The sequence below is a fragment of the Elephantulus edwardii genome, unplaced genomic scaffold (genome assembly GCF_000299155.1).
Source record: "Elephantulus edwardii isolate Elephantulus edwardi_28Jun2011 unplaced genomic scaffold, EleEdw1.0 scaffold00262, whole genome shotgun sequence".
Classification (NCBI taxonomy): Eukaryota; Metazoa; Chordata; class Mammalia; order Macroscelidea; family Macroscelididae; genus Elephantulus; species Elephantulus edwardii.
In genome coordinates, this window is record NW_006400012.1 from 1,186,605 (window position 1) to 1,213,149 (window position 26,545).

At 43.8% G+C, this 26,545-nt stretch overlaps 1 protein-coding gene across 2 annotated transcripts in view; it reads right to left on the bottom strand.

Annotated features, from left to right (window-relative positions):
• IGSF3 (immunoglobulin superfamily, member 3) overlaps positions 1-26,545 on the bottom strand; it is a 137,269-nt gene that overhangs the window by 57,810 nt on the left and 52,914 nt on the right. For both annotated transcript variants that reach the window (XM_006899574.1, XM_006899573.1), the window contains exons 2-4: positions 9,919-10,296; positions 6,797-7,207; positions 30-419 (exon numbers count right to left, since the gene is read on the bottom strand). In XM_006899574.1, coding sequence (XP_006899636.1) covers positions 30-419; positions 6,797-7,207; positions 9,919-10,296 — 1,179 coding nt within the window. The remainder of the gene's footprint in view (positions 1-29; positions 420-6,796; positions 7,208-9,918; positions 10,297-26,545) is intronic.

The window sequence follows — 26,545 nt, forward strand, 5'->3', positions numbered from 1 at the left end:
AGGTGCAAGCAGACCGTCTCTCTACTTACTGAGCGGGAGGACTATGATAGGGATGTTCTTGGGGCGCTTGCTCTCCTTGTCGATGAACTCCCCAGTGACTGTTTTCTCCCTTTCTGTTACTCGGCAGTTGTATTTCCCACTGTCTTCCTGGCGGAGGTGGTAGATCTTCAGCACAAAGACGCTGTCGCTCTCTTTGGCCACTTTAAGCTGCCCCTTGGCTTCTCGGTGGGCAAATTCACTGTTGAGGACTGGCACAGCGTTGGGCCCCACACTGGCAATGAGCGAGCTGTTGAAGGCCCAGGAGACAGCAAAGTAGCGGTCGGGAATGCTCTGCGCCTCCAGGATGCACCTGAACTCCACGGGCTCCCCCACTGTGTACAGGCGCTTATCCGTCTCCAGCCGAACGGTGAACTCCTTGTCTGGGAAGACACAACAACACAGGTGCATTGTGAGTGAATGATGCTACTGGTTACCAAACCAGAGCCGCAAATGCCCACACCCGTGCCCTTCTTCACAAGGCCACCCACAGGCCAGGCCTCACAGCACTTGTCTCAAAGGAGAAAATACAATTCAGGTCTGAGGTCCAAGAAACCCATGAATATCAGAGCGAAATTCAAGGTTTACCCAGGTCTCCAGATCCAGACAATCTAAAGAGTTATGCCGAGCACAGCTCAGCTCTGCTTCTACAGTCAGTAGGGAAGTGCTCTGCTAATCCAAAGACCACACCTCGCTGGCAGTTCAAGAATCCACCAGAAGTAGCTCTCCAGAAAAAGACCAGCCATCTCCTTCTGTGCAAGTGATGCGTTGGAAATCCAACAAGGGGTCAGCTGTAAGCGGGTTTCAAGTCAACAACAATCCGTGAGAAAGAATGACCCCCTCTGGAGCTGTTGTAAACTTTTAAGGTCCTAGGCTAGACCACCAGAGATCAGGAAGAAACTTTTTTTTTTCCAATCAGCTTCAACTCATAGCAACTCCACATTATAGAACAGAGCTGCCCCCATTGGGTTCCCCAGGAGACACTTTCTAAAGGAGGAGATAACCAGGTCTTCCTCTCGTGAAGCCACTGGGAGGAGCTGAGTGTTTAACCACTGTGCCACCAGTGCTTTTCAAGGAACTTTTATCATCATTTAGGTTGTAGATTACAAATGTCTAGTGTTGATGCATACCTCCTAGGCCTGTATATTTTGAGAATCAAAATCATAAGAGAAATCTAGGTGGTGAGCCCAATCTTAATACTCAAGTCCAGGTAATGCAAATACTAAAGATGAATATATTGAAATTCTGTCCCTGTCCCTATGTGATGAATCCTAAAAAAAAAAAAAAAAAGTAACATAAAGGGGAAAACATGGCGATTAAAACCCTTTCACTAGTCTACCACTTAACAGACTAAACCTTTAGGCAGATGGAGTAAGAGAAGTACTTCTTTTGCTGAAAGTGATGTAACTAACTTCTAAAACGGCCAATAAACCAAAACACCCTTCAAAGAGCTGGGTGTCTAATCAGGCATGAGGAGGTGGAGATCAAAGAAGGGTTCACTGTGAAAAGAGGTATTTTTAAAAGTCCACAAAACAAAACAAAACAAAAAACCAGCAATCCACTCCCATCAAGCTGATTCTGACTCACAACAACTCTGTAAGACAGAACAGAACCATCTCATAGGATTTACAAGGCTGTGGATCTTTGAATAAACAGCCTGCCTCATCGAATGCATGGTGGACAAACTGCTGACATTTCAGTTAGCAGCCAACTGCTTTATACAGTGCCACCAGCATCCCTAAATGGTGCTCAGGGACTGTCACTTTCACTAGACAGTTACTGTATCTCAGGCCAGAAGTAGAATGTTACGAGCAAAAGGAGTTGAGGGTGGCAGAAAACTTTGCTTTTGTGATTGAAAACAGGACCACATGCTGCCTGGGCCGGCTATAGCTGTGTAGCTGTGGCCATGCCTTTCTCTCTCCAGATCTAAGTTATTATGTACAGAACATCAATATTATGTGTACTCCTTATAACTTTTTCAAACTCAGTTGTCTTATTCTGGCATTGCTGAGCTTTTACTACTACATTCAAGACCCTCACCCCATTTTCATTCTCCTAACCCACACTGCATCTCACACACTTTGGGCATGTTATCGGGGGGCGGGGGGGGGGGTCTAGTCCTTGGAAAAGGACACCGTCCCTGGAAAAGCAGAGGGTCTGTGAAAAAAAAAAGGAAGACCTTTAATCAGATGGATTGGCATGGTGACTACACCAATGGGCTTAAGCACAGGAGACACTGTGCAGATGACAAAGGATCAACAGGGTTTTGTACACAGGGCCTTTGTGAGTCAGAGCTGACTTCACAGCACTTAACATCAAAGAAACAACAACCCAGATAGAATTTTGGGCAGCTTGAAGAGTATCTGGGTTGTTGTTTCTCCAAGCTGCCCAAAATTCTATTTCCTTGAGAAAACACAGGTATCACAAGTGAATTGCTAACCCTCCTCTTGGTTAGCCCAAGCATGATTTTACATTCATTTACTCTTTCCAGTCTCTACAGCTCACTTTCTGTCACATGAGCCACTGTCTAGAAATATTCCTTGTCTCTAGCAACCTACCCCCTTCCCTCTTCTCCCAAATTCCTGCTGCCCAATCTGAACTGGACCACTGATGGGCTCAACTCCCCCCAGTGTTTCAATCCTGTCTCAGCTTCTCTTTCATCACAGACCAATTCTCTGAGACACACTGACTCAATGAACGGGGTCCCTGGACGTGTAAACCATCAACAAGATCAGCTGCTAAGAGGTTTGAAGTTCTCCTGGTGGTGCCTCGGAAGAATGGTTTAATGATTTATGTCTGAAAAATCCAGCCATAGAAAACCCCATGAAGCACACTTCACTGACATGAATGGGGTTGGGAAGAGTCAGAATTGACTTCATGACAACTGGTTTGGCCTGGATAAACACACTTTGGTCTGTGCACATGCTAATTGTTGGATACTGGCTGTCAAGTCAACTAAATCATAGTTAATCCAACAAAAAAGTATCTCTTCCATGTAAGTTCTGCTAAAGACCTACAAGACGTGCCCTGGGCCTCAAATTCAGGCACTTCTTCAGTCAGGCAGCTGCAACGTTCTTCTTGTGGCCACCAGAGACTCTCCTTATATCAAGGGAATTCCTACCCAATCTCCCAGCGTGGTGAACTCCTCATGTTTCCAGGATAAAATAAAAATAATTACAACGGAGTTTTCCTTTCTGCATAGCAACCTGCTCTTTGGTTATACACCATCAGTGAAATCTCTAGAAATAGATTTATACTTTTTCCAATACCCCCTCAACTCTCCAGCACTGAAATCTGGTTTCTAGCCCCTCTCCCACAATTCACTGAACTGGTGAATGCCACCAATGATCCTTCCCCCACTCCCAGTATCACAACCACAGACTCTGCCCAGCCCTGTCCTTCCCCCTGGGTCCACAATGCCTTCACTCCTGCTTCACCTCCTGCTCTGAGCACTCTGCTTCTTCTCTCACTGGGAGGACCAGTCCCTCCGACTACCTCTTACAGTGTTCTCTCGAGTTCTTTCCCTGTCAATTTTTCCTGGGCGCTTCTTCACTCTCAAGTTTACCTCTAACTGAGCTCCACAACCTGCTGTTCCATGACCCATGAAGTGTTTCACATACTGAATTTTCTAGACGTTTGTGTGAAGGATGGATGCCCTAAAGAAACATTTTAAATTCAAAAGACAATCAATGCTACCCAGTTGGGGAAGGCAGAGACTCTCAAGCAGGGCTCTGCACTCTCTCACTCACCTTTCCACATCTCTCCTGCACCTCCTAGTTCAGAAGCTCCCTGCTCAGGGCTCAAGGCCATCAGGGCTCCTCCTTCAATATGTTCACTAATCCACCTCTAGCACCCACTGCCTTATTTCCAGGCCCTGTCTCTGACATAGCCCTGGCCTTATTAGTTCTTTCCTGGCCTGCAGTACTCAAGGAGCTCTAGTGGTACAGAACATTTGAACTCACCCTGCAGGGTCTCAGGAGAAGTATCTAGAGGTTTGCTCCCATAAAGATGACAGCCTAAAATCCCTGAGGGGCAGTCCTACTCTGTTACATGGGGTCACCACGGGTCTGAATCCACCTGGCAGCAACATTAGCACTATGTCCCCCCTTATCTCTATTTGGTTGTTTGTTTTAGCTGTGTACTGTCGAATCGGATCTGACTGGCACAGGAGGGGACAGTTTCTCCTTTCCCAGCGGAGCATCTGGCGGATTCGAACTGCACGCCTTCTGCGCTGCAGGGCAGCTTCTTACCACTAGGCCACCAGCGCTCCAGCTTTATATCTACTTGAGACATGACCTGTTGTTGGTCTCCAGGAAGATTTCTTGGTTTTTCCCTTTTCTAGCTTCTGTTTAAAAATCTCTATCTTGCATCCCAACTGCTCATAGCAATGATTTTCAAACTTCCTTTATGCGTGAGGAGAGGAGACGGGCTTCCTTTTTTTCAAAGATAGAATCCTCTGAAGGCTAATAAAGAAAACATTTGGTTGAAGCAAGGCTGGAATGTTCAGACACTCGTGCACCTTCCTCTCCACTCTTTGGGGTGCTCACAAATCTCACATGCCACCTTCCTGCATCTCTAAGGAAGCTCTGGTGGCCTAGTGGTAAGAAGTTATGCTGCAACCCCAAAGGCCAGCTGTTCAAACCCACCAGCTGCTCTGCAGAAGGATAGCAATCTCGCCCTATGTGATTTACACCCTCTGAAAACCCACCAGAGGTTCAGCTACGGGTTGGTTCCGACCCAACAGCATTCAACAACAACAATAACAAGGCTCCATGATGAACAATTTAAAAATCCTGGGTCCAAAGTCAGCACCATACTCCCTATCACAGCATCTGGAGCTTCCGGGCTGCATTCTCCTTCTCCTCGCCTCACACAGGCCAGAAACTCAACATCTAGTCACGATGTGACTCCACCCTGTGGCCAAGCGAAAAGCTTCTCATGAAGGCTCATTAAGCTTCAAGACTTAGCTCAAGCCACCAGCCCTGGTTAGTTTTTCTGGATTTGACCTAACAACCATTCCAAGGAGGGAAATCTTAATCTTGGCAGAACACTCCATAACAACTATACTCTCATCACTTCAGACACATTGAGCACACTACAGCCATCGGCTTTCACGCTTGCAAATTTCCCAAGTGTAAGGACCAAACGCTATTCATCCTTGAGCCCCTCACCACATCTGGCACTTTCTAAAAACTCACCCTGCATTTACAGAAAAGAACGAAGAGAAGAGCAAAATCTAGAATGCAACTCTGAACCTGAAAAGCTCAAGGACACAGAGTGAAGTCATCAAATTTTTTCTTTTTAGTTTCCTTTAAACTTCTGCTGCCTTACTTTGGATACATTTGCATGAAAAATGTAAAGAGTCCTCATGTCAAATTGGTAAGATTAAAATAAAGAAGATTAACTGATGGAATCTAATTCAAAAGCATTAAGACTCTGGGCTGGAAGTTTGAAGCTGACCTTAAAACCATTCAAGAAGGGAAAACTTAAAGATGAAATAAAGTCTTTCATTTCCTAAGTTTCCTAGCACCAGAAGATCCAGAAGCTTCTAAATGCTCTGGTCCTGAGAACAGGTGAAGTACCCATTAAAGAGTCCAGTTCTTTTTGTAAAGGCCATTTAGATGACCAGAGAATCACTTTTGCTTTACTCCTGCTAGACCCATGTTTGAGCCTCTCAAACATAAGAATCATTTGAAAAGCACACATAAATCCAGCTTCCCAGGTTCCACCCCAGGAGGTGCTGATTCAGGGCTTCTGGGATGGGGCCCAGAAATCTGTTCTGTCGGGGAGTCTGAGGCACTGCTGTACAATGAGTGACAGACACACAAAAGGCAGACAAACTATAAAAAGACCGGGTCAACTGCCTGTAGTAAGTGGGATGGGGCTGGTGGTAAGAAAGAGGTCTTTCAGGGAGTCTCCTGGGTCTCACACTCCCTCGCTCATATCCAGGAGCCAAGCTTGACTCTCAGGGCAGCTACAATATCTCAGCTCACTTTCCCTGGTCAGCAATCAAGTACTTAACCACTGTGCTAAAAAGGTGCCTTTTAGAAATTACAAAGCAATGCACACATACACATCACATACTCTGTTAATATATGTATTAATTTAAAAAAAAACCATCCTTACTTTATAAATCTCATCACTGATAAACCAAATCCATTGGCACTGAATTTTGGTCATAGTAGCCCTCCACTCTGAGACTGGAAATCCTGATGAGAGGGGACTGTATCCATCTTTTTTTTGTGGAGTGGCTGGTGGATTTGAACTGCTGACCTTAGAGTTAGCAGCCTAACACAAAATGTACACTACCACGGTCTTTATATCTCTGATAAAATGCTATAACTCATTACCGACTCATAGCGGACCCTCCAGTAGGTTCTCTGAGGCTGTAAACTGCAAGAGAGGAGATTGTCCACCTTCCTCCTGCCATCCTAAGCATCTTGTACAGTTACAGATGGTTTCATGTGAGGGCTCCAATTTTAAAAAATATCTGTTTTAAAAGATATTTAACTTTATATCGTGCGGGTAAAAAAACCTCCAAAACTATGTCTGTAATCAAGATTCAATCTGAGAGGCACTTCTCTGACTCACTAGAAGGCTCTTATAGGATGTTCACTCCTCCAAGCCAGAGCCAGTTTTAACTTCACATGAAAATCCATTCTATTTTTAGAAATCTCCAAAGGAGGAACTCCTAGACCTCCCGGTATCTTACGACCCTCCTCACCAGGTATGCAGAAACAAGAGACCCAAAGACACTGACCAGTGGGCTGGACGTTGACTATAGTGCCTTCGGAACGCTTCCGCGTCATGGCGTACCATGACCCATCCGGATCCTGGATCCACTCGGCAGCCTCACAGTAGAACTCGCCCTGGTCGGAGGGCTGCAGGTGAAAGATGGTGAGGCGGAACGTGGTCCTCCCCAGCTTGTCCAGTCGCACCTCCCCGAGACTCTGTCTCTGGGCGTACTCGCTGCTGGAGTGGAGCACAAAGTCTCGGCTCAGGGAAATGACCTCCACGGGCCTCTCGCTGCCTCTCTGTCGGAGCCAGGCCACAGACAGGTGGCTGTGCTGGAATGTCTCGGTGGCCACCTCACAGCTCAGCTCCAGAGGGTCCTGCTCCACTCTGTGCAAAGTCTGGGGAATGGCGGTGGTTTGCAGAGTGTCAGGGATCACTGCAACAGCAACAGAGAAAAAAGTCAAGAAAGGACTGTCACAGAATCAGGAATTACAGGGAATAGAGCTTCCTCTCCAAGTCGATTCACCATTACTGTGGCCCTTACACAGTCAGTCTTTAAGAATCCCTGCAGGGTCACAGTCATCTCCAAAGGGTACACACTCTGAAAGCGTTTTCTATTTGATCTCACAATACACTTTTTAGTACTCACCTGCTTGATTCTTTAATATTTTGACAAACTTTGGGTTGCATTTCATAATGCATAATAAACAATTTCTGGAAAATATTACACACGAATTTTCACTTAGGTGAAATAAGAGTTTTATTTTGGTACAGCTCTACACATTTTAATTTCACGTCTGTTGTGAAGTGAATTGTGAGTCCATGTGAAGTCAGGGATATATTGTTCAAAATGCTATTCCTAGCCATCAACTTTGACTTTCACCATGTTTGTGAGTTGTTGTTGTTGCTGTGTGCCATCACCTGGAAACTGACCCATAGGTGACCCTCCAGTGGGTTTCCAAAGGCAGTTAGTCATATGTGCAGAGATAAACAAATCATAATGTGACTGGTCAGTTCTACCCATCCACTAAGTAAAACTGAGCAGGTTTGGCACTGAAGGTGAGAATGTCATTAACAGCAAAGAAGAAGATACAGAGTAAACAGTGTCCATCCTTTGGGGCCAGAAATGCCTCTGCTAGTGAGACGGAAACCTTGATGTGAGAACAGCTGCCTCAGTAGAGAACCAGACACCAAGATGAAGGAGATTTGACTTGGGACTGTACCTCATAGAACCAGAGCCCAGTTCCTTCACCCAAGCTTTCTGGAGGACTGAGGGAGATGTCATAGTTGGCTGGAATTTTACTCTGCTGCCAAACTTAATTGTAACCTGTTAACCTCCTTAATAAACCCCATAACCCTGAGTATGAGTCTATGAAATGTGTGGCCCTTGTAACAGATTTTGGACTCGCTTCAGTATTCTAGCAGAGAAGTACAACTGGTGTTGGAATTAGTAGAAGCAGATGTGGGAACATAACGGCCACATTTGACCTTATGAGAACTAGATTTGTACTGTGGATGCTGCTGATGGGGACTGTTACCCTTTATGAAGTATAAGAGGTCAGACTTGGCCGTCTCCCTGTCACTTACAGAGTATCTATCTCAAATACGTTGTAATCTTAACCCCTCCATTAAGTCAGACATCGTCAAGTTTGAGAATAGGGTTTTCTCTGTTATGATAATTAAGCATTATCAGCTTAGAATATGTCCTAGACCTAATCGCTTCTATATTATAAAAAGAGCAGACAGAAGCAACTATAAACAGAGGGGGGGGAAAACAGACTTCATGTGAAGGAACCAAGAAACTGAGGAATGCAGGAATTAAAGACATTGAAAGGTCTCTCACTGAAAGATCTTCTTTGAGAGCTGGCAGAATGTCTTCCTCTATGATCTACACCCTAAATGTGGGCTTTTAGCTTCTTGAACAATAACATCCTTTCTCTAGAGCCACCTACTTGTAGTAAGACAATTTCTAATGTTAAATGGAAACAGCTCCTAGAACTTTTCACATGTTTCTACAACTTCCTCATCTCCTTCCTTTCCCTCCCTCAATTCACTGCTTACTTTAGAATTCAATGCTCTAAGAAAGAGAACTAAAAACATATGGCACAGGGAAGACTCATCATCCCCTATTTTTAAATGTTTGACTTCAATACAATTCACTTGTCAAAGTGGGCTACACTGCACTACAGCATGGAGATTTAGTGAGACAAGTGGATCAGATTTCCCCTGTGTCTCTTGGTTGGAATTTTTCTCTGATCCTTACCATCTTTCTGGAAATAAAACAGCAAGCTCTCTCTGACTGATGGGGGCAATGCATGTAAGACTATGGTGTGTGCTTTCTCACTGTACTTGTATCAGCACAGGGTGAAATAATGAATTGTTTGGACCTCAAAGGATTCCTGCTGGAATGATGTTAAAAGCTTCCTACTATGATGCCAGTTTGTCAGAGAAAGGAAAATTGCACCAAGGACAGTGTTTGTATTAATCAAAGAGTTGTCAATACTTACTCATATCACCACTTAAATTTGAAAACAAAACAAAAAAACACCATGTGAAATTAAGAACTGGGGAGGAAAGGAGAGAAAAAAAAACTCGTTATCTTTGAACACTTTCACTTTGGGAACACTGTGGCAAGCTCCCTACTGCCTCTCACATTCCCACACGTAGGGCATGTCACAGGACAGAGGAAAAGCGAGCTCACAGTTCCTTCCTCATAGAGCCAAAGGACCTGCTAATTCAATGCAGGTCCAGGCAATTCACTTGCTGAATGCATGGTATGCCATCCACATCAAAGCCTGTCTCTAGAACCTCACCTCTCTTACAGCTAATGCCATCCTCTTCATCTCTCTCATCATTTCTGCAGCCCACCTACCACAAACACCCCTGCCTTATACTTTCATATTACCTTGACCAGCTAGATTAGCCCTCCTTGAAATTCTCAATACCTACAGTCAGTCCCTCTTAAGTTTCAACCTCAGTCTTTTATTTACAAGCTAATATAGATTTTGTTCGCTGTATGCTACACTGACCTCAGAATACCTGGGAAAATTGTGAGTGAGTGTTTTTTGAGTCAAACGCAAAGCAAAGGTGCAGAACAGAAAGAGGGACACAGGCAGGGCCTTGGCCACGTGTGAAGTGTCTCCTTACCCACTAGATCCATCTTGGCGCTGTAACTCCCGAAGTATCGCTCATCCGTGTTGGGCGTGTGGCATTCGTACTCTCCCACATCCCGGGCCTGCAGGTCGGTGATGTGCAGTAAAGCCGAGTTTCCCTGCACTCTCTCCACATAGATCTTCCCACTGCGGACCCGCTGGGTGTAGATGGCATAAGGGAAGGACGAGTCCATGGTGCTGATGATCTGCACCTCACGCTCGGGGGCAGAGGGCAGGTAAATGGACCACTGGAAATTCTGCTCCGAAGGTCCCTGGAAGCCGCTCACGTTGCACCAGATGGTGATGTGGGAGCCCTCCGTGCGGTACAAGGGTCCTTCCTGGACGGTGACCTGCCGCTGTGCTGACACCACACCTATGGACAAAGACACACAGCACACATACTTACTTCTCACACCAAAATGCAAAACAGGCAGCCACCTCCCAGGAGCTTACTATTTGTATGACATGATAATAATATAAATAGCTTACTAGCCCTTTCAGAGGCGCTGTGTGATTTATAAATATTAATTAAAACGCTCAGCGGTAGAGCAACATCCCTAATTTACATATATGGGAATTTGATCGTGCAGGAATGAGTTTTCCTTACTTATTCAATGGCTGACCCTTGGGAAAATCATTTAGTATCACTGTTTGTCATTTATGTGACAGTTTTATATCTATTTATTAATGCTGTTTATAAAGTTTTTAATAAAACGAACAGGAAAAGTCGAATCCTTGGCATAGTTTCACATAAGAACACATAAAAGCAACCATGTTCCCAATCTGGCTGAAATGAATCGTTCTGTCCTGAAGCAGAGGGCTGGTGGAGCCCGGGACTCTTCAAATGTGGCTCCCCTAACATCATCTCTAGGACAGCCCTGGGCTTCCTGTTCCCACAAATCAAGGAGGAGCTGAGCACACACCCCATGGTAAGAGTACTGTAGAAAAACAAACCTTTCTGTCTAGAACTCTAGTCACTGAGAAAAGGCAGATCCCTAACAAGGATAGTCTAGGTGCCCCTCCCTGTCTCCTGAATGGAAAGTGATTCTCTGGGGCTCACTGCTTCTTGTTTTTCTCCCTAACATGGTATCTACCTCCACACTGACCAAGGGGGCGAGGGGACAGGACTGGAATAAGGTGACTTTCATTTCTGGTTCCAGGCCAGCATGAAATGAATAATGTTTGACCCATTCTAAAGGTAGTTGGGAACACATTCCTTTGTTATCTTTCTGAGTAACAGCTGAGTCTGGTAGTAGGAAACCCTGCCCGCTCTTCATATCAGGTGCACTCTAGCTGACACTCGGTCATGAATTCAAATTGGCATTGTCACCTTGGGCAAGCTGCTTTTCTTCTCCGGGTCTCGATCATAAAATGATTTAGAAAAAGGCTTGAAGGTCTGGGTAGTGCAGACGGTTAAGCTTTCAGAACATGAGCTGTCTGAGTCCACCCTAGCCCACACAGTCTCAGTACAGAGAGCAGGGCTGGAACATTCTGTGATTCTGGACCCACACAGGACAGGACTTGGCCCATGATCACTCAAGGACATTTCAATGGCCTCTTGACGATGACACCATCTCTCAGCTCACAGCTGCAGCCCACCTCCCTGGAAGCTCCCTCTTTCCTATAAAAGAGGAATTGCAGCTGCCCAGTAGAAACCCATCTGAAGTGGATACAGCTGGAGAACAGCCGGGGCCACTCAAACACCAGCCGCACACAGCTCTCAGCTCAGCCCGGATGGTGTCTGTTCCTCATGGCGAGCCAATCCAATCTGCAAGAGGAGGGGAGCCCAAAAAGGCAAGGGAAGGACCATGATTTCCAAGCTATATTCACGCAGAACCTTTTCTCCAAGGACTAACTCTTACATAGGACCCCATCTTGGCTTTAGCAGGATCAAATTCCAGACATACAGACTAGCTGGCAGGGAGAAGATGACTCATTAGAAATCTTGAGTATGTTAAAATCTAGTGTGTAACATTTACAACTATATATAAATAGTTGTGTATGTGTGTGTATACACATACAGACATTTCTAGAATTCCTGAAAAGCAAGAGAGTTTCAAAACAACTCAACCTAGGAATAAATCTAACCAGGAAGGTGAAAGACATATAAAAAAAAGTACCAAATACTTATGATTACGGGAAACCAAAGAGGCCTACAAAAAAGTCATGCTCATGGATTAGAAGATTTACTATTGTGAAAATGTCAATACTGCCCAAAGAGATCTATAAACGTAATGCAATCTCAATGCAAATCCTAACATTCCTTAACAAAACAAAAAAACCTAATGAATTCCAACTTTTTGTGGTAAAGAAAAAACATGCAGATAGCTAGAGCCTTAACAAAGAACAACAAAGGAGGAGGCCTCACATTTCCAAGCCTCAGAACATACTATCTGGCCACGGTGGTCGAAACCGCCTGGTATAATGACACACACAGAGAGACAAGTGGAAGGGAACTGAGAATGGAGAAGCAAATCCATCCAGTTAAAAACAACTGATCTTCAACAAAAGATCGAAGTCTATTCAATGATGGAAGAAACAGTCACGAAGAAATAGTACTGACAAAACTGGCTATCTGCTTACAGGAAATTGATACAGGATCCAAACACTAAACTTAACCCAAATACATCAATGACCTCAATGTTAAACCTAAATGATAAAGTCCCTGGAAGATAACAAAGGGGCAAAGCTAGCAGCCCTAACATATATTGTAAGTACCCTATGTTGTTGTTGCTACGTACTGTCGAGTAGGAACTGTTGAGGTGGAACTGTCCCACTGCTGACCTTCAAGCTAGTTTTCAGAGACAGTCAATCACACGGGAGGAGATGCACCTCCTTCTCCTGCAGAGAAGCTGGTGGATTTGAACTAAGTACCTTTGGGAATGTAGTGCAGCTTCTTGCCACGAGGCCACCAGAGTTCCTTAAGAACCCTATAAATATAACTAGAAATGCACAAATACCACATGATAAACTAGATTTCTGAGACCGTCTAAAAATTAAATACTTTTGCTCATCAAGGACTTTACCATATGCATAAAAAGAGAATCTACAGCCTGGTGTGGGGGGCGGAGGGGGAGAATTGGCAGCTACACATCTAACAAGTTTCTAAACTCTAAAATATACAGAAAATTTTAACATCTTAACAATAAGACAAACAACTCAATAAAAAATGGACAAAGGACGTGAACAGACACTTCACCAAGGAAGATACTCAGGCAACTAAAAAACATACAAAATGCTTCTGATATTAGCCATTAGAGAGATGCTAATTAAAACTACAATTCATCTCACCCTTACAAAAAATGGCAGGAGTTTAAAATAACAATAACAACAAAAACAGAAAAGAAAATAACAATTGCTGGTGAGGTTGTGGTCAGACTGGAACTCTTAAATACTGTTGTTTGTGGTTGCTGTTGTGTGCTGTCCAGTCAGAATCAACTCCTAGCTGACCCTCTGTTCAGAGGCAGAAAATCGCATAAAAAAATTACCTCTCCTTCTCCTTGGAACAGATGGTAGGATTTTAAAATGATACAGCCATTATGAAACCAGTATACTATTTCCTCAAAAAGCCAGATACTGAAATGCCATTTAGTTTAGCAATTCCACTCCCAGGTATATATTCTACAGAAATAAGAGCACCAACACAGACAGACATATACATAACACTGTTCACTGTAGCATTATTCACAATAGCAAAAAAAATGGAACAAACTAAGTGCCCATTAAAGGATGAATAAAGTGTGATGAGAACATAAAACAAAATACTATATGATAATAAAGAATAATGATGAATTCATTAAATGTAACATGAGTGAATCTGGAAGATATTATGTTGAGTGAAATATGCCCATTAGAAAAGGACAAATACTGCATGATACCATTTTTATAAAAAGTGAAGAATATGGTTACACACAGAAAGCAAAGTTCTTTGATGGTTACCAGGGTTGGGAGGAGGAAAGATGGAGAGTCATAAACTTAGACAGTAAGTGTTTATGGTGAAGCAAAACTCAATACACAATATGTTGTTCTTACACGCCACAGAGTCCAACCAAGTAAGAGCTAACCCCCTAGCAGCTTTCACAGACAATAAGTCACATGGGAGTAGAAAGCCCATCTTTCTCCCGTGGAGCTGCTGGTGGATTTGAATCATGGTTCTTCGGTTGGCAATGCAGTTTCTTACCTCCTAGGCCACTAGAGCTCCTTTTACACAAACTATGTTATTGGCAGGTGCCAACAAGTATGACTCATCACAACTCTATGAACAGCCAACCTGAACCCTGCCCTATCCCGTGCTGTCCCCATCATCTCTGACACACTAGAGCCCATTTCGGAAGTCATCCTCTTGGGGGTCTTCCTCTCCTTCACTGACCTTCCATCTTTCTACACATGATCCCTTTCCAAGGACTAGAGGATGTCAATACAACATAACCAAAGTAAATGAAGACACTGTGAGGTATGCAAGAACAAAGGGCAGCTACAGTAAATGATAAGGGAGCTCTGGGGCCTAGAGGATGCTGCCCACCTAAAGGCAGGCAGTTCAAATCCACCAGCAGTTCCATGAGGCAAAGATGGCTAATCTCCTCCCATGTGATTTACAGCCTCTGAAAAATCCTCTGGAGGGTCAAGTGTGAATCAGTTCTGACTCAACAGCAATGAGTGAGTGACACTGAATAATATACCATTTACAATTCTACAACAACAGCTGTAACAACCAAAAATATGTAAACTATACTTTCAGTGGGAGGGTAGAAGGAAATACATGTACATGTATGTAGAGCTGTGGGCATGTGTGTGTGCATTCATATGTGTTCTGTGTGTGTTCCTGTTTAATAGATCACAGACTTCTTAGACAAATGCAAACCCCTCATTAGACCCAGTTACTAGGCCTAAAGGTTAAGGATCAGAGTCTGGGGGAACTTCTAGATCAACTGGCATAAAATAGTTCCTGAAAGGAAGCATTCTACATCCTAGTTTGTTGAATAGACTCTTAAGTCCTAAAAGCTTAACAGTAGCCATCTAAGATAACAACTTTTGATTGATTCCAGTCTGGAGCAAAGGAAAGTGAAGGAAACCAAAGGAAATAATGATTCCACAGTACTAATGGGCCCTGCAAAACACAGTCTATTCCAGGTTCAGGCTGGAAGAACTAGATGGTTCCTGACTACCAGTCCCAACCACTCAATAGAAGGTCCTGGTTATAAGTGGAGGGAAAGTATAATAAAATGAAAATTCACTTAAAAGCCAACCAGCCAGATTTAGTAGGGTGACAGTATCTGAAGGAACCCCTATGTTCTTACTAAGATATGCATTTAACCTGAGGTCACTTTTTGAGGTCATAATCAACTAATAATAAATTGAGCTATATATAATAAAAGAGAGCTCTGGTGGTCTAGTGTTAAGAAGCTGTACTATAATGTCAAAAGCACATGCTTCAAATCCACCATACGTTCAACTCACACAACATGTAATAAAATGAATGTTTGTGATGACGGTGCTCCTTAGAACAAGTGACTACATAAGACTTTTAAAAGCAAAGAAGAGAGGGCAAGGAGATGAAACTAGTGATGTAACGGGCAAATACAGAGTTAACAAATTTCAGGGACAAAAACCAACATCATTGAACAATCTGTATATGAATTGTTCAATGAGAAACTAATCTCAGGAGTAACCTTTCACCTAAAATAAAATATCAGAGAACTAAACTTGTTTAACTTATTAAATTTTTGTCTCTTTTGCATTTTAATGTTCAGTGGCAGGGCGGGATTAATCGCTTCCTGTCTCCTGTAAGGAAAGCTGGAGGGAAGATGGTGAAGCCAGGGTCTTCCTTTAAGGCACTATTTCTCAGAGATGGATGTGCACTGGAATCACCAGGGAAACTTGAAAAGCTCAGAGCCCAAATCTCACCTCACTGGCATCCAGGCCACAGCCTGCACATTATCAAATTCTGCTGAATCAATCCTGGCTCACAGCAACTCTATGGAAAAAGTGCATTCAATAGCGTTTTTAAAAACTTGGACATTAGGGTTTTTAAGAACTCCCCAAGGTGATTCTAACTGCTCCCTACACAGTGCCTGCCAGGAGCCCAAAACTGTTAGGTGCTAGACTGCTAAGAAAAAGTTGATAGTTCAAATCCACCCATTAGCTCCACTGGAGAACGATGTGGCAATCTGCTTCAAAGAAAACTATGAGCTAGTTCTCCTCTGTCACACAGGGTTCCTACTAGTCGAACTAGATTGTACTTAACAACTAAAAAAACCCTTCAAACATATTGCTGTCGAGTCAGAACTGAATCAGAGCTGATCCTTCATCAGTTTTCCAACACTATAAACGGCACAGGGGATTGCTCATGAAGCAACCCATGGATTTGAACCACCTGTTTTGGGGCTGGCAGCACAACTCCCCACAGACGAGGCCACCAGAACTTTTTTAACAACCTCCAAATTTCTGATTTCAGCCTCTCATTCAGAGAAGCCTCTCCCCTCCTTTTCTCTCCTCAAAGATTACCTTGATTAGGCTCAAGAACATTTCATTGTCCTCCAGTTCCCTGATAGGCAGAAGGCAGCAGCTGACGCCCAGCAGATACTGGCTGTTATGATGCAATAATGAGTTTAACAAGACAGCAAGCATTCTATTTACAAACCTTACAAAAGCACTCGATCGTGATAACACACATTACCTCTATGAAATGTAAACAGTGATAAGTAGCTTGAATGAGCCAGGTTCTAAACCAAATAGAACTGAATGCTTTCAAGTGGATTCCCACTCACAGTCACTTGATAAGGGCAGAGCAGAAGTGCCCCTTAAAGTTTCCAAGGGTGCTTTGTCCTTCCCCCACTAAGTGACTGATGGATTCGAACCACTGACATTTCGGTTACCATTCAAGCTCTTGACCACTATGCCACCAAGCCTCCTCTGAGCCAGGACACAAGGGTTAGAAAAGATTTGCCCAAGCTGGAAGATGGTTATAAACAGTCCTGACAGATAAATACCGTATTGCATTTTAAGTATGTTTGTTGTTGTTATGTGCTGTCAAGTTGCCTGCAACTCATAGAAACCCTATGTACAACAGCGCTGAACCCTGGTCTATCTTCTGCCAGCCTTACTGTCTCTGACACACCCATCCCCATTACCCCAGTCACTGAGTCAATCCATTTCATCTCATCTCATCAAGAGTCTTCCTCTCTTGTGCTGTCCCTCCAACCTCCCTCCCAATCATAATGTCCCTCTTCAAGAACCGGTCTTACAACATGCCCAAAGTATGTCAGATGGAGCTTCAGAATCCTTGCCTCCAAGGAGCAGACTGGTTTCACCCTCTCCAGGATGAATCTGTCTGTTCTGCTAGTTGTCCACGGTATAGTCAATACTCTTCTCCACAGTCACATATTCCACAGGACCTCTTTTATTAAATATCACCATAATTTCCTACTCTCCCCCAAAGGGCTTTTTGAACACTGAAAATAATGCTACTCATAGAAAGTGGACCTGTCCACAGAAATAAAACTTAACTTTTCTTCTAAGTAGTTTAATTTACCTCCGCCCTCCTCATTTCACTCTGCATCACTGCTGCCTTCACACAGTCACAAAATTGTCCTATCCCAAAATATTGTTCCTTCAATTGTTTTAAAATCACTTATAAAAGGTACAAATCTAATTCTTACACTTGCTGGCCATATAAAAAGAACAAGCTGGTCAAATTTAAGTCAGTATAACTTGCTGATCCTTGCTGTATACACTGCTAGTGAACTGACTCTGACTCATAGCAAGCAGCCCTCCCTCTAGATTTTTGTGGGGGGAGACCATGCAGCAACTGGTAGATCTGAACTACATACCTTTCGGTTGTCAACTCCTGCCGTATTCATACCATGTGTGTTACTAACTCCCTTAACTCTCCCCACCCCTATCCCTCACTCATTACTTTTGCTATTATAAACAACAATGTGAAGAATTACTTCCAAGCCATTGAAAAAGTGTTTCCATGAACATCTGCTTAGCATTCCCAGCATTCTTCCAGCCATGTTTCAACACCATGGCTGCACCAAGCCCGCCTCTCCTCACCGAGACACGTGCTTGCACTCCTTCCCAGCCCTGGGTCCCCTCAAGAAGTCTGGCTGCGCAATCCTCCTTCTTGCCCATTCTAGCTACAAGTTCTCAACATTATCTGAAGTGAACAAACTCTGGCCCTTTTTTTCCCCCCGCTCCAAGCTTTCTTGTACTCCACAGCCACTGCCTTCATCTGCAAAAATATTTTTACATCAGTTTTAGAGATTCACAAACAAATCCATTTACTTAAGGCTCCAAGAAGTCAAATCCTAGGGGGGAAACACATTAACTGGATTCAGGGCTTAAACTTACATATAGGTGAAACATGGACTTCTGTTAACATTCCTTAACTTAGTTTCATTTGACATCATTCTAGGAAGTGCTAGTAGTTGTTTTTGTTTTTGGTTGGGTGGGGGATTTTTTGGGGTTTGTTTTGTTTTGTTTTGTTTTAAATACTTCTCCCACTAACTCTTGAACTGGTAGAATGGATAGATCTCAAACTTTCCCGTGGAGAAAAGTGACTTGAGGTGCTCCTAAAATTACAGATCCCTGAATCACACTCCAGGGCTTCTCATCCCAAAGTCTGGCATTATTATGAAGTGTTTTTGAAGAATTGCCTTAAATTCTGAGGAAGGTTCAGAATAAAGCCTATGACTGGTGTGTAATATGCGTGCCTGACATGAAATTTTTATCAGCTAATAATCACCTTATGTGTTTCCCCACTCAGTAAACAAACAAATTTGTGAAAAGGAGCTCAGGTGGCGAAGTTCACAAGTAGCTGTGCTGCTAACCCCAAGGCCATATCTCCTGGTGGTTCAAATCCACCAGTGTTCTCCCATACTGCCTCCCAAACATGCTGCCCTTGGCCATCCTCTTAATATTCACCCAGGCCTGCAGCCTCTCATTCCTCTTGCTCCCTTCCCAGAGCAGAAATGTGTTTCAATTCTTTCCTCTGCCTGTGAAATATGATAAGCTACATCCTACTTTAAATGTCATTTCTATGAAAACTCCTCAAATTTCCTACATTTCTCCCTACAGCCAAAGGCAGAGAGTGTCTCTCTCCTCTGTTCTCCCACTCGATGCCATTTTTACTGCCCTTTTTTTATTATACTATAATTATTTATTTATGTATTTGTACTTCACACTGTATTAGGGCCTCTCAATGGTGAGGGCTGTTGCGTTTCATTCTGAATGTACCACCTAATATAAGACTGTCGAAGAATAGGAGGAGAATAAATATTTACTTATGGAATAAACATTATGAAACAATCTTCTTCCTTAATAATTTGATTAAGATTTCTTTATACAGGGAGCTCTGGTGGTCTACTCTGTAGGGAAGTGTACGACGACTAACCCAAAGATCACACCCCTCTGGAAGTTTGAATCCATCACCTATTTCAAGGAAGAAAGATAGGCAATCTCCTCTCATGCAATTTACAGCCTTGGAAACACAATCCAGTGCCAGCTATGGGCTGGTTCAGAATCTACAGCAATGAACCTGACAGATTCTTAGCCTTAGTCTATGGGCACTCTGGTGATCAGAGACCAAGTTGGCTTTCAATAACCCCCCTCCCCCACGTCCTCACATCATGACCTTAGACAGTCATGTACAGTCCCTTCCCACCAGAGCTGGCCCATGTGACCAACAGGAAATGAAGAAATAGTGGAATGGGCTATTCAAGGCTCACTTGTTCACTCATGGCTGTGGAGTTAGAACTGACTCATAACTGTTCCTCCAGTGAGTCTTCGGAAGTTGTAAAGAGGAGATTATCTGTATTTGTCCTGATTAGTTACTAGTCGATTTGACCCATCAGAGGCAAAGAGTTATACTGTTGGATTAGCAATGCAATTCCCATCTCACCAGAGTTCCACCAGGCCATCAAAAGAGACTCCCATTTCTGTTATGTTATCTTAGATCATGAATGCTGAGAAAAACCAAATGTTATGTTGCGAAGACACCCAAGTAGTAACCTTCCAGCACAGGAATGAGCCACCAGGAAGCAGACCCTCCAGCCCCAGTCAAGCCTTCATTGACATGATTTCAGCTCCAGGTGATATCATGACTCAACCTCGGAGACCCTGAGACCGGAATCATCCAGACACTTGAATTCCTGCCCCACAGGCACTGTGTGGTAATAAATACTTACTTTGTTATAAATCCTTAAGGTTTGAGACAATCTGTTTTGTGCCAATAGATAACTAGAACACATCTTGCAGGGGAGGTCCTAAGGGTGTCCTGGTGATAATATGTGCAATGTGTCAGGTTATTAACTGAAAGATCAGCAGTTCAAATCCACCAACTGCTCCAAGCAAGAAAAATGGGCAGTCTCCTCCCATAAAGATTTGGAATCAACACAACCATCTGGGTTTGGTAAGCCATTGGGCTTGGTTTTGACTTGGTTTGCAGTTCTGATACTAAATGGGGGAAAATCATGCTACATGTACATGTGTGAGGTTTTCTGGGAAAAGTACCTATAAATTTAAAGAGATTCTCAAACGAATTCAGGAATCCAAAAAGATAGCACTTTGGATAATAAATGCTCACTGGACAAAGGCGTGCCCTTTTAACATTTAGTTTTGCAAATCCTGGATATGTGATACAAACAAATGTATGTTATCACCGAACTAGTTTTTCAGGATATTGCTTGCCCAAGGATGCTGCCACATTTTCCTCTGTGCCCCAGTCCTAGGGAGACCTGGTGAAGGGCAGCATGACTCAGGGATTAGTGACTTGGGAAGGGTGAAAGCTAATTTCTCATGCATTTTCTGGAGCATGCCTGAGCCCAGAGACCCAAATCTTCAGGCACAGGATTCAATTTAATAGCTAAAGATGCAGGACTGTGCATGCCTGAGTGTCAGAAGGCTTGACCTCAGCATTTCACAGCTCCTCTTCCTGGCGTGGCCTCACTCTACTCCCAGCTATTGGGAGTTTGCACAGGACCTCTGCCACACTAGCCAACTCCGTAAAATGGGACTATTGCCATACCCCACACATCAACCACATAGCTAACTCTGGAGACCAATTAACACTAAAAGTCACCAAAGATTCTCAAATCCCCTTTCATTTCTATTGATCATCTTCAGATATCAGTATGAAAACAGGAAAAATCTTTGTAAGGTAGGAGGGCATTAAATAGATGTTCAACTTTATGTTAAAAATACAAAGCTGCATATGCAATAAAATTGTGCTAAACAAGTAAAATAAAAACCCTGTACCTAGAAAAATAACCTTACAAAATATGAAGGATACTGAGCTGTCTTTGAATCGCTCTTCCTTCTCTCGATTTTTCCATTCTTTAAATAAACAAGCCTGTGCTGCTTTTAAAATGAAAAGACAAATGACCAAAATGATTAGTACTTCAGTGCGCCAGGCGCTGTCCTGACTGTTCCACATACATCATCTCATTTAATCCTCACAACAACTAAATGGGAGCGGATTCATTACAGCCACATTTACCAGAAGAGGAAACGGTCTGCAAGGTTAAGTAACTTTCTCCACAACCCAGAACGTGACTAAGAGCTTTCACAGTCTGTGGCTCATCCGGAACATGCTCCATGAACATCAGTGATGAGATGAGAAGACTAACCCCTTACTAGATCTTCTCGCCCACCTGGACAGCCTCAGGTGTGGAATGTCAACCAGGCCTCGGAGGATGGAACAGGTAGAGACCAGGTCAGCCAAATGCCTCATTAAAATGAAAGCCTCAGGAGAGCAAGCAGTCAGGAAAGCCTCTTCAATGGAACATCAAGTGACGATACCTGGGGACTGCCCTCTTTAGCCTTCAGCAAGGGAGGCCAAGGCGGGTGAGGTGGTGTGACCTAAAAGGTCTTTCATCTGACCCGGTTCAGGATCGCGGTTACAGGTAGACACAACAACATTTGCTTAGCCCTGATCAGGGATGAACTGGGCACTCTCTCAAGAGCTTTATACACATCAGCTGGATGTAATCCTCACAACAACCCTATCAGGTACATAGTCCTTTGGAGACTGTACCGATGCAGAGCCTGAGGCAAGGGGAGGGTGAATAAATGAAGCTGATGCCTGGGTTATGAGAAGCACTTCAACCAAGATGGCGCTAGTGAGGTCAATGTCTCCACCTTCCAGAGACAGGCAGAGCAAGGTCCAGAGAACTTAGAGGCAACACTGAGCCAGGACAGCTCGCAGCTCAGATTCCCAAGCATTGAGGGATCTAGTCCCTTTCACACAGTCAATAACTCCCACATACCGAGCAGCAAACTTGATGCATGGAGGCAATTCTAGAATCTTCCCCCTCACTGGTATCCCACAGCTGGCTACTTTACTCTCTCTGTACCTCAGTTTCTCATTTCTAGTTGGGTGATTTTTAGGTTTTGATTTGACAATCTGTAGTGGATAAAGCTGATAATGTTTGTGGCGCTGAAGGCTTACACAAGTTACTATTTTAAAACATTCAGCATCTGGCATATAATGAGTGCTCAATAAATGCTAAACCACCAACTGCTGCAGTAGTTGTGGTGAGAGTGGTAGTAGCTGCTCTTGTAAGTGAATTCCAACTGACAGCAACTCCATGTGACAGAGGAGAAGTGCCCCACGGTTTTCTGAGCTGTGGTCTTCATAGAGCTGATCATGAAGCCCATGGAGCCTATGGAGCCACCGGGTGAGTGTGAACCATCACAGGTGAGCACTTAATCCTAGAGCCCGTAGAGGTCCTTAACAGTAGTTACATCATCCAAAAGTGTCAAGAACAATACTTCCTGATTCACTTGATCTTCTACAAGGTTTCTATGCTACAACTCACCAAGAGAAAGTATTTCATGCCCTTTGAACCTGAGCAGGTTTATGGCACTGAGTGACTTCTGATGCCAGGTCATTAAAAAGTGATGCGGCTTCCACTTTGCTAGCTGGTGTCCTATCTATGCCGCCATGTAAGAAACCAATTGTTCTGAGGCGGCATGAGGAGTCCTGCTGATGCTTCAGGCTAAGCGCTAAGCCGTTAATCAAAAGGTCAGTCAGCAACCCTCAGCAGTAAGAGGAGGCATCTTCTCCCTTAAAAGACTGACTGCCTCACAAACCCCATGGAGCAGCTCCACTGTCCTGCAGGGCTGCTATGAGTCAGAATCAACGCAACACCAGTGTGTGTGTGTGTGGGGGGGGGGTGAGAATGCTATGCCATGAGGATGCCTGGGGTACATGCACAGGCTATGAAAAGACACTCTAGTCTTGAAGCCCCCAGAGCGTCTCATCATCAAGGCCAGCCATGTGAGTGAACGTCTTCATAACATCCCAGGCCTCAGCTCTGAGTCCCTTCCCAGCCCGGAGTCTTCCCAGCTGAGGCCCCAGACAATGGATCAGAAAGGAGCCAGCCCTATGTACATGCTGCCATTTGTGACCCATGGATAACCATGGACACAATACAGTAGTTCTGGAATAATCTGTTACACAGGAAAGATAACTGGAATTTACTAAACTCTCAACTCTCCTTTTATTGTTGTTGTTAGATACCATGTAGTCAGAATCAACCACAGCGGACCCTCCCTCAAGTTTTCAGAGGCGGTAAATATCATAAGAGGAGATTTCCCAGCCTTCTCTTGCAGAGCTGCTGGTGGATCTGAACCGGGTAATCTGAGTTAGCAGCACATCTCCTTACCACTGGCGCTCCCTCTCCTTCCACTGAGTACCTGTTATATGAAAGATACCAGGGCAGAAACTGTGAGGAAGGTATGGGTAAGAGTGAATTTTATCCTAAGTGGACAATCTCAAGAGCCATCCACGTGCCAAGGTCCCTTACTGTGCAAATGGTTTGCATTTGAAAAACAACCTAAAGGCTGACAGTTTAAACTTAACCCACCAGAACCATGGAAGAAAAGGGCTGATGATCTTCCAATTAAGATCAGAGCCCAGAAAATCCTATGGAGCTCTGTCCCCACCACCCTCCAGCACACAGGGTTACCAGGAGTTAGACTTGACGGCAACTAACCACAACAACAATTATACATGAGGATATGAGGACAATAAGGTGAAAAGGACAAAGGGAAGGAGGCTTCTCTCTGGAAAGGAGAAATTCAATCTCACAGAAGACTTTTGAGCTAAGGTCTTAGTTTGAGAGTAGGATGTCTGTGCCACCTGAAAACACTGCAGCAGTGCGCTAGGATTACCAAGAGGTGGCCAGATCTGATCTGGCACGCGATTGGAGGTTAATTCCGTGCCAAGAGAGAAAGGGCACCGAAAGGTGCACAGATAAAGTCAAACACCTCCTCCGGGACACAGCAGCTGGAGAATGGGATTCAATTGTGGTTCTGAATCATCACTCTGGTAGCAAGTGGAGGACAGAGCGGAGGGCGAGATGGGAAGCACGGGCACCAAATTAACATTCAAGTGAGACGAGATGCGAGCCTGGCCTCATCAAGGGCAAGCGTATCACTCATTCGCTTTCTTAAATCCCCAGTGGTGTCAAAAATAGAACTGGGTGGATGACAATGATTAATAAATGTTAAATTATTGATGCCACTTCTAAGGAGGTGTGACTACCAGCTACTGAACCAGCAAAAAAGACTAAATCCAAACCAGCTTTGATCTCTGACATCGGCACTGCTGAGTCACCAGGCTGTCTGATTGTTCTAGTTCAAGACATTTCACTACTGTGCCCTGGGCTGGGTCCCTGCTGTCCAGCTGCTGCCTAATTTGCTCATTACTGTATCTAGGGGCTGTATTCCAAACAGAAGAATATTATGATGGGAGAGTCTAACTATTAAAAAGTTTAAAAACGACAATACTAACTTAAAGCAAAATGTTGTTGTTGTTGTTAGCTATCACCAAGTCAAAACCTACTTAAAGCTGACCCTCCAGCGTGTTTCCTGAGACTGCAAGCCACGTGGGAGGAGAATGCCCATCTTTCTCCTGCAAAGCGGCAGGTGGATTCGAACTGTGAAGATTTAGATTGGCGGCACAATCCCTTACCACTAGGCCACCAGAGCTCCCAAAAAAACATAGAATAGTTATTAAAAAAAACAAAATTAAAGTATTACAAACCTTCTATCTCTTCCTATTTAGTACTCTCAACCATAATTCCTCCTCATTTCCCCAGAGACTGACAAGGCTGTAACTTGGGGATGTTTCATGTCAGATTTTTCTTTTGCTTCTTCATATTTTTTCAAAACACTTTTACATATAACTACATGTTGTCCTTGAAAATAAACAGTACAGATTAATCAGTTCACTATTTTTTTAAACATCAGTCCCAGACCAAGACTTTGGTTTCCCACTTCAACACTTTTAATACTGAGTGTTTGCTATTGTTGTTAAGTGCCATTGAGCCAAGCATGACTCACAGCGACCCCATGAACAATAGATCTGCACTCTATCCTTCCCTGCACCATCCTCATCATCCTCAACACATCTAAATCCCTTGCCATAGACAGTGCATCGATCCACCTCACCGAGGGTCTTTCTCTCCTTCTTTCCAAGCATGATGCTCTTTCCAAGGAATAATCTCTCCTAATAACACATCCAAAATATGTGGGGCAAACTTTAATTAACTTTGCCTCCAAGGAACATTCTGGTTGTACTTCCTCTAACATATAGCTGTTTGTTCTTTTGGTAGTCCATGAGATATTCAGTACTCTCCTCCTACACCACAACTCAAATTCTTCTGTCATCCTTATGCCAGCTCTCAGATGCATAGTCAGTGACTGAAAAGACTGTGGCCTGAATCGGGTACACCTTAGTCTTTAGACTGATATCATTGCTCTTTAGGACTTTTGAGAGATCTCTGACTTTCCAAATGCTTTGTTGTTATGTACTGCAGAGTCAGAACCGACCCAGAGCTGACCTCTGGTGGGTTTTCAGAGGTAGTTAATCGAACAGGAGGAGATTGTGGAACAGCTGGTGAATTCAAATTGCATGCCTTCAGTATTGCAGTGTAGCATCTTACCACAGGCCATCACAGTGCCCTACCCAATGCTATATATCTACTTATATCCTGACTTGTGGTACCAGGGGTGTGGACTGTGGATCCAAGCAAGGTGAACTCACGGACAATTTCAATCTTTTCTCCATCTAGCATGATGTTGCCTACTGGTTCAGTGGTGAGGGGTTTTGTTTTCTTGAGGCTGAGATGTAATCTATATTGAAAATAGTGCTAGTTCTTTCCTTTTACATGACTATACAGCAGAATTCCAGTATATGATTACATGATTGTGGGGCTAACTCTATCAAGAAAATCTGGTCGTGTGTGTGTGTGTGTGTGTGTGTGTGTGTGTGTGTCTGTGTGGTTTCTGAAGATGTGTTTAAAGTCTTAACAATTGTCTGAGTAACTGGAGTTGCTAATGAGGTGACTCAGGTGCAGTTTGATCAGGTGGAAAGGCCCCATGCTTGATATCAGTGGATCTCGTGGGAGCAGAGCTGAGTCACTCAATAATGACTATGAAATGAGACCCAATAAAGGCTCGGACTGGGAGGGTCTATGGACTCTTGGCTGATGGAAAACATGTATGCACATGGGAGGGTAGTGCACCACTCCTACACAGCTCCTACTTCTTTGTTCACTTCTCTGCCTGAATTTACCAAAGTCTCCAGCTTCCCTCCCCATAACCTTGTGACTTCT